This window comes from Carica papaya, chromosome 2, assembly GCF_054855325.1.
Source record: "Carica papaya isolate Zhongbai chromosome 2, ASM5485532v1, whole genome shotgun sequence".
In the NCBI taxonomy this organism is placed as follows: Eukaryota; Viridiplantae; Streptophyta; class Magnoliopsida; order Brassicales; family Caricaceae; genus Carica; species Carica papaya.
In genome coordinates, this window is record NC_142310.1 from 34,263,802 (window position 1) to 34,272,171 (window position 8,370).

Below are 8,370 nucleotides of genomic sequence, written 5' to 3' on the forward strand. Positions count from 1 at the left end.
TAAATTATGCTCCATTGGTCTTTTTGTGTTTGCTACCCACTTTTACCTCCGTGACAGTGAAATAATGTGATGTCTTTACTGGGCTGGTGTAGCTCATTCCTTATTTTATCATTTCAGACCAGGAAGACATTGTTCCCGAGCCCGTCCCGCAGGAAGACGGCGAAGGGGACGGCTGAAGACTCCGTAGTTATATTTATAGCTTTTATTTTCGAGTTTCACTTTTAGTTAGTTTGTTTTTTTATACTTTGAGCACATTTTTTATTTTAGTGTAAGGGATGTTAATCAAAGTTTTTATTACGTTTCTGCATTTGACATTTTTAATACACATATTTCATTTTAAATTTCGGGACCGTTACATATCTAGTATTTGAATCATAATTCATAAAAAATATGATAATTTGTACTTAATTTCCCATGTTTTGTATAATAAATATTAATAAATAAATAAAAGATCAAATACTTTTTAATTGGTGAATAAAAATAATAATGTATTAACCTTAATTTCTAAAATATATAAACAGACCGATATTCGACCCGGTTCTCTAACTCGGTAAGGGCGGCCCACAAAATTAATTTGGGTTTTACTGAACCGTCCGACCCAAAACTTATTCGGAACCCTAAATTAGTCCCAATCCGAATCACAAACGCGAGCCGTCTCCTCCTTGTTTCACCAGAAAAACAGTGTTGAAAAGAGGCGTAAGGTTTTGATTTTGAAGTTATATGTTCATCGTCGACGCATATTGAAAGCAACTACAATGGCAAAGCGAGAGATCTCCAGTACTTTGAGGAACTTAAAGGTAAAGATTTACTCGAACTCTTCTATTTGTTTTGGGTAATTAACATGGTTCAGTGCTATTTTTTTTTTTTTTCTGTGATTTTCTGGTAAACTCAGGCGAGGTTTGAACCGGGTATTACTTGAATCCATCTGGATAGCGTTCTCAATTAGATTTGTACGAGCAACTTGTTTATTAGAAAGGAAAAATGAACAGGCCCTTGAACTTATACGAGGAATTGTTTTTTTTTTTTTATTTATATAGTTTATGCAAAGAGCAGCTAAGAACGAGGAGAAAGCTAAGAAAGAAGAAGAGGTTAAGCCCGAAGGGAATTTTTTCCCCCCTGGAATCGTTAATAGGAGATGGTACTGTTTTTCTTAAGCACATTGTTAGAGTAGGAGAGTTATTTTGTTTGTTTTTTTTTTAATTTTTTACTTTGGTTCTTGTTTAAGTTCGTGTGATTGCTTCTGATGATATGAATTGTTTTAATCTGAGTTTTTCTTATACAACCATGGTTTTTTTATAAGGTGTAGAAAAAACATTGGTTTTCAATGTCTCAGATGTTACTCTTAACTGGTTTATTTGCATAATTGCTTTTCGTATTGGAGGAAAGTCTCATGCTCTAGAATCAAGACGATATTAGCCAGATCAAGAGGCCATATTTTCTAATAATTTCTCTATTAGTTGATTTGGATAAATTTGTTCTATGCACGTATCAAGTAAAAGCTATTACTTTGAAGTGGTTTCTTGCTTAATCCCTTCTGTATTAGAACAAGGTCTGATGCTTTGACATTATGGACAATATTAGCTGAATAAAGTGCCATACTTCCTTATTATTTCTGGTTTAGTTGTTTTGTATATGTTCCATGCTTGTTTCCCTCTTAACTTAAACCTTGGGAGGTCGGTGTGGGAATGAAAAAAGAAACCGAAGTTAGACCTGTTCCTTGCTTCTTCTATGTTGTAAATGTATGTTTATCCTAATTTTCCCTCTCACTTGGGTCCAAGTTCTTAATTGTTTTATTTGGATGGATGTATTTACGTGCTTTTAGCGTGGTCATAATGGAAGGGGATCCTCACCCAGGGGCAGTCATCGGAAGGATGTCCTTTCAGAGTTTTAATCCTTCTATTGATGTGAGTATAAAGTTCAAGTAACCTGGAATTTTTTCAATTACTATTAACCTTCTATGGTTCTCTGCTTGATGATCTCCTCATTAGAAATCTTTCTTGGTAGAAACTGAATGAAGATGCAACAAATATTCGTCCGCCAGACACTTCTGCTACTTGTTCCAGCAATCAAGGTGGAAGAGTGTCATTTAGGTGGACAGCTTGACTTTTTACTTCTTTCATTACTTGGTTATGATTTTTCCTCTGTGCTTCAATTGATTTGTTCTTGAAATTTGCGGAGATTTTTTACCCATCTGAACAAATGAATTAAGTTGGGATTATTTAGTCAGCTGAAAAAAAAGTATATATAGAAGGATATATAGTTGATTGGTTTATTTGATTCCTGATCACTGAAGATCTTTTTAAAATTGGGTTACTCTTCAGTTCTTATGTGATGAATCTTTCCCCTTGAGATTACTCTTGCACGGGAATGTATGCATACTTTACTCACTCCTACAGTATGTTTCATACAGAAACATGGGTCACACATGCAGCATGACTAAAGCTTTACTTGTAGATACCTTCGCTATTATTTCTAGACCTCTCTATATGGACCAAGGTTCTGGAAGCTTGCAGTTTTTACCGGGGATTTATCCCATGTTTAATTAGATAAACTTGTATGTTGAAATAGAAAACGTTTGTGGACGTAGACATGGAGAATCACACATTGTAAAGTGACCTTCTGATGTTATATTTTTGGTTTTACCACAGAGAAAGTGGATCTTCACCAAATGTAGCTGAATGCTCAAAACTTGAGCAAGATTCTGAGCCTAATGGCGACCATAAAAGGAGACAGTCTGATATAGTGTCTGAACCACAATATCCCAACAAATTACCAAAAAACATAGAAGCTAATCAACATTCATCACGGAACAACAGTAAGGATTCCTGCAAGCAGCCAAAGCATACCAAACTTAACTGGAGAGCCCTAAGACCACCACGACCTAAAAACAAAAAGGATGAGCTTCATTAGCAGATTCGAGCTGTGTTAGTTTCTCCAACATCTGCTTTCTGTTTACTACATTTGAACAGTATCTTTGTGGTCATAATATATTTATTTTATAGTAAAGGAAATTAGAATTTGACTATTGTTTTCAAGCATTGATCTGGTTAATATCTCCTGCTTACTACCAGTAATTTCTTAAGCATGATATTCTTGTGGATGTCCCTTCTGGTTGCTGCATATTTTTTGCCATTACTTTTTCATCCAGAGCAACTTTAGAAGATGAACTATTCTGGTGTTTCCCCGAGTCTGTATATGGATAAATGTATCAGCTCCGGCAAGTGTGTCACCTTGAATACTTCTCTACTCAAAACTTGGTCAAAGAAGGCGGCTTTACTTTATTTTTGGGAACATTTGATGGTGAGCATCTAATGTTTAAAGAATTGGCTAGTTCCAGTTAATAGGATTTATGACAGTTAAGTGCTCAGTGACTGTCTTTTTGAGCTCCATTTTTGCAGTATTTGAGTCGTTTTAGAATTGTGACAATTCTATTGTATTTAATCCATGATACACTTTTGATTAGCAGATGTTGTAATTATATTGTTGATTGAATTCTAAATATTTTGTTCGAATTTGTTGAGTTTAACTCTCATGATCTTTTGTAAATTTTTCTTTCCCACCTAGATTAGATCTGGAAAGAAATTTCAGACTACTTGAGAATGGTCTTCAGTTAATCTTTTATATAATGGAAAATTGTTACAAACATACAAACTCAATTCGTTTCTAAACAATCTATTTACATGCTCTGGTCTAAAGATTCAATACTCTAATTCATCTAATTTCAAATTAACTAGCTTGGTAAAATAAAGAGAAATTAAGTCCATCCACTGCTTGGATCACATAATCTTTAAGCAAAAAGACTCAATATGTAACTTATAAATATATAAACCAATCTGCTGGTTAATCCTGGAAAGGCTTCCAGCAGGACAGAGCATAAATCACTCTTCCTTTCCATCCCTGCAGCATCCAGTTACCATCCACATCAATCACAAAATCACCATGATAACTAGATTTCACCATTGTTTTTACTCTTTTCAAAATCTCATGATCCAATGGAAGTTGCCTGAACCCCATTCTCAAGTTCCTAACCTGCCATTGCTTGTAGGTCTCTGGCCTTTCGACCCTCTCAGTGCCCTCACATGCAATGACATTCATTGCATCCCTACCAAATACCTCTCTCTCAAACATCATCCTCTGTTGGTCTTCACGAGGTACAGTAGCTTCAAACATGTCAAACAGGGAAGAAAAATGAAAGAGTGCTTCCCGGAACCTTGTGACAAAGAAAGGAGCATTATATGTTCCGTTGACAACACCATGCACGAATAAATCAGGATTTATTTCCTTGATCAACTTCATAACAGTGTCTCTTGAGGAATTCACCACCATTGTGTCATCAGGAATGTTCTTCATCCGGTACAAACAATTAACAACAGTTGTCTCATCTCTATCGATCTTGAGATCCTCAAGTTTGATAGTTTCCCATTTCTTTGCTATGAAATTATATTCAAATGGAACATTAAATCTTTCACAATACCTTTTCAAGCGATGTCCTGTCTCCTGAACCCTCTCTGCAGGCCGGAAACCTGGTTGTGGAAGTTCAATGCCCGTGATGCGAAGATTTGGGGGCCCATTAGGCCTCGATGAGAGACGCTGGATAAGACAGGGCCACTGGAAACCGTAAAGAATGCCAAAATCAATAATATGAAGCCTTGTTGCTTTTTCTGCCAGCTTCACAATTGTTTTGTTTGCAAAGAAATTGGACATTTTCTTGAAGGGGCATGCTGTAACATACACTTCGTAAGCCTGAAGGATTTCAGCTGCAGATGTTTTGCAACTTAGAATAGGTGAGTAGACTGGTGTCTTGGCACCAGCCATGCGTACTTCGAGGGCATTAGCAAAATAAAAGGCCATTCTCTGCGTTCCATCACCAAACTGACTAGAGTGCTGCCTTATTTGCTTAAGTAGCTCGGTTGCAGTCCTTTGATCAAAGCTAGATACACATTGAGCACATTGCATTAGGAGAGTTGACAAATCTACCACTTCTCTTTTCTTACCTTGTCTCTTTGTGCGCGTTTTCCCTTTTGATCTTTGATTTGACTGCAACTTTTCATGAAGAGAACCAGAGACAATCTGTTCATTCTCTCCTTTACACAGCAATACCTGATCAAACATCTCCGATTGCTCCAATTCTGTAAGAGAGAGTGCTGATTGCTTGCTGCTCCTCCCTTCTTCAAGATAACCACCATCATCACGCTGGTAACTTTTCCTTCCTCTTGATCCACTGGGAGATTGATACCTTTTCCCTAGCTCTGGAGGCCTTAATAGATTGCTTTTTGGTGCAAAAGGCATACAATCACAATTTTCTAAGTCTGGTAATGAAGTAAAATTCTGAGGAGAGTCTGTAAAAGAAGCCTGTAAATGGGAGGCTTCCAATTTACCTTCACTGTGCATCCAATGGGACTCCATCGAGTTGCTGGCAGCAATATAGCCATCACAACTATCACTAGAGCTAGATCCAAGGATATTATCATCTGGGTGATTGTCACTTTGATAGAGTGATTGAGGCGAAAGACGGTCAGGAGAAGGAGGATACTTTTGACCAATGACTTCATAGAAGGACTTTTCTGCTGCCTGTACGGCTAAACAATCCTGCAACATACATGGCTGTCCTTCTAAGTCTTCTTCCATTAGCATCTCGTTTATGTATTTGAGAACAACATGAGCAAAGTGACTGTTATCTGGATGATCCCCATCCAAGCTTGTGCTCGAAGATGGAGATAATGACTCAATAGAAGAAGCTTGAGGATTGGATTCAGGGGAAGAAGAATCAAGATCTACGATTCCCTGACTAGGTCTGTCTCCATTAACAAGAATCTGATTTGAACACGAAGACATGGAGCTTGGGTCCATCTTGAATCCATTTAAGGAGCTAGGGTATACGTGTAGAACGGTATCCATAAAATTACTTATAAAACTTATTATCCTACACTCTTATCTACCACCCACTCCTTTATATCTATAGCCCAAAAAGGGGGAAAGTTTAGCTCTGTTCAAGAATAAAAGAATACCAGAACCAACAAACAATCAAAATTCAAGAGCAAAATTAGGTGATTTTTGGTAAAGAACAAAGCAGAACTTGAATACCCAGATACCCTAAAAAAATCAAAACCCAACAGCAAACTAGTTCTGAATCAACTGAAGAATCAAAGAATACCCAGACAACCCCAATTAGACACAATCAATTCAAGAACACACTAGGCAAAATCCAGTAAAGAAGCAAGGAATCTCTAATACCCAGATTAAAAAATCAACTTATCAGCAAACCTAGTAGAACTATGCTGAAGAAGAGTCAAACTTTACCAGGAGAACCAATTAAGAAAACTAAAGAATACCCAGAAGCTTAAAGATGAAGACAAATGTTCTGCATATCAAAACAGAGTACCATGAAACAGAAGAGTAACAGGTTGAGTGAACAGAGAATTACATGCGAGATACCTGGAGGAGATTGTGGAGAGAGATCTGAAATGGAAGAATAAACTCTGTGGAGATGATAAGAGGGATGGTATAAAAAGCGTCTGCTGTCAATTTGGCGAGTGGCGAAGCTTCTGAGAAATACAAGCCAGACAAAATCAGCCGCCACCTCATCATACTGAAACCCCTTCGGGATACCACTGCAACTTATCCTTAGCTTTTAGGTTCTGTTTGCTTTTGACCTTTTTCAATAACTTTTTTTACTTTTTGCATTTTGACAATAAAAAAAAATAGAAGATAATAATCATTATTATTTTCGAATAATTATCATACTTTTTTATTAAAATGTAAGCCTTACAAATATTTATTTTTTAAATTAAATTTAAATATAGTTTTGGAATTTAATTTATAAAAAAAAAGAAAATCACGTCATTAAAATAATCACCAAAAAATTAAAATTCTAACTAAAATAATAACCGATCATTCTATTTCTAAATTCAGAAGAAAAAAAAATTGATTATAATGTCTTTAATCTTCAATAAATCAAGTCATTTAGTAGAGAGGAAAAAAGAAAAACAGATAATATGAAATACAATCTTCACATATTAAGTTGGGTATCATTAATTTTTAATTATATGATTAATATGTTAAGATAATGTTTTTAAAAAAAGTTAAGAATTAATTTATAATGATAAAAATAAGAAAATATTTTTATAATTAAGCCTTATATTATTAATGAGTACTTGAAAGGCAAGTAAGTTAAAAATAAAAAATAAAAAATGAAAAAGAGACATTTCCAAACAAGGCCTTAAGGTTAATTGGTAGTCAAATGAGAAAAAGTATATTTTAAGTTGACCATTTGAAAAGTAATGAGTCTTGGTGCACAAGGCATGCATTGACCCCATTTTTGGAACCATCAATTAATGCTCCCTACCAATTCAGATCGTTTTTTTTGTTTTTTTTTTTTAATTTTTGGGTCAGCTGAAATTTTTCACGTGGACAAATATATACATATATATATACACACACACACACACTATCATTCCCAAAAATGTATATATATATATAAGTATATACATTGTAATTATTAAAAATTAAAGAAAAAAAAAAAAAGGAAAAAAGAAATGTAGGGTCCCTCCACTTGTTAATGTAATGCAAATCAATTTGATTGGTTGCTTTTTTTTTTCTTTTTTCTTCATATTCTTTAATAGTTATATATAGCTTTTGGATTTATGTTTTGATTGATTTTGAGAGATACGTTACAGATGCAGTGTACTTAGATATGCCATATGCATAATATGACCTTTTCTAATTATCCTAATATTTAATTTAAAATATTTTAATAAATCTAAGAAAATTATACTACTTGTAAATATTAGTACCGAGTAATGATGTTTAATTAATTAAATCACAATATTATTGTGCAAAATAAATAATTATTATAATTTATTATCACTGTGATTTTTAAGAAATAAATTGGGTGGAAAATAAATGGTATTTTACTAAAAGAATCATTCATTAATTTAATTTAAAGAATATTAGATTTGATAGGATGAATTAAATAAATAATTTTGTTTTCTTATGGCCTCCAACCAAGGAAACATGCGAGCCCAAAATGGTGTTATGTTACATTCAAAGGATTAATTATATATATTAATTATTCTATGCAATCAAATATATATTTATATATAATATGTCGAAAAGGTGGAAAAAAAAAATTTAACAATGTATATGTCTCGCATGTCGAAATAGGTTCATTCCGAACGAAATAAGTAAATATGTAACTATTAAAGTACACGATAAATATAATTAGAACGGGTATGAAATAAATATATTTTTTAAAAAAATTAGGAAAAAATAAATTGAACAAGTAATTGAGAAAAGATTTTCTACCCATTTCGGGTAGTGTCAACAGGCTATTATATTTTACACATAATATTTTAAGTTTCTTTTCTTAGT

The 8,370-nt window shown here is 34.0% G+C and overlaps 1 protein-coding gene and 1 pseudogene across 1 annotated transcript; one reads left to right on the forward strand and one right to left on the reverse strand.

The window, feature by feature from the left end:
- The first annotated feature begins 616 nt into the window (after positions 1-616).
- Positions 617-3,035, forward strand: LOC110812062 (scarecrow-like transcription factor 11 (SCL11)). Its single transcript, XM_022038733.2, has 5 exons — positions 617-797; positions 1,038-1,138; positions 1,823-1,904; positions 2,005-2,090; positions 2,649-3,035. Exons 1-5 carry the CDS (start codon positions 756-758, stop codon positions 2,908-2,910), a joined length of 573 nt encoding a protein of 190 aa, XP_021894425.1. The 5' UTR covers positions 617-755; the 3' UTR covers positions 2,911-3,035.
- Positions 3,036-3,590: 555 nt separating this feature from the next.
- Positions 3,591-6,601, reverse strand: LOC110812105 (scarecrow-like protein 30 pseudogene; annotated as a pseudogene).
- Positions 6,602-8,370: the final 1,769 nt, after the last annotated feature.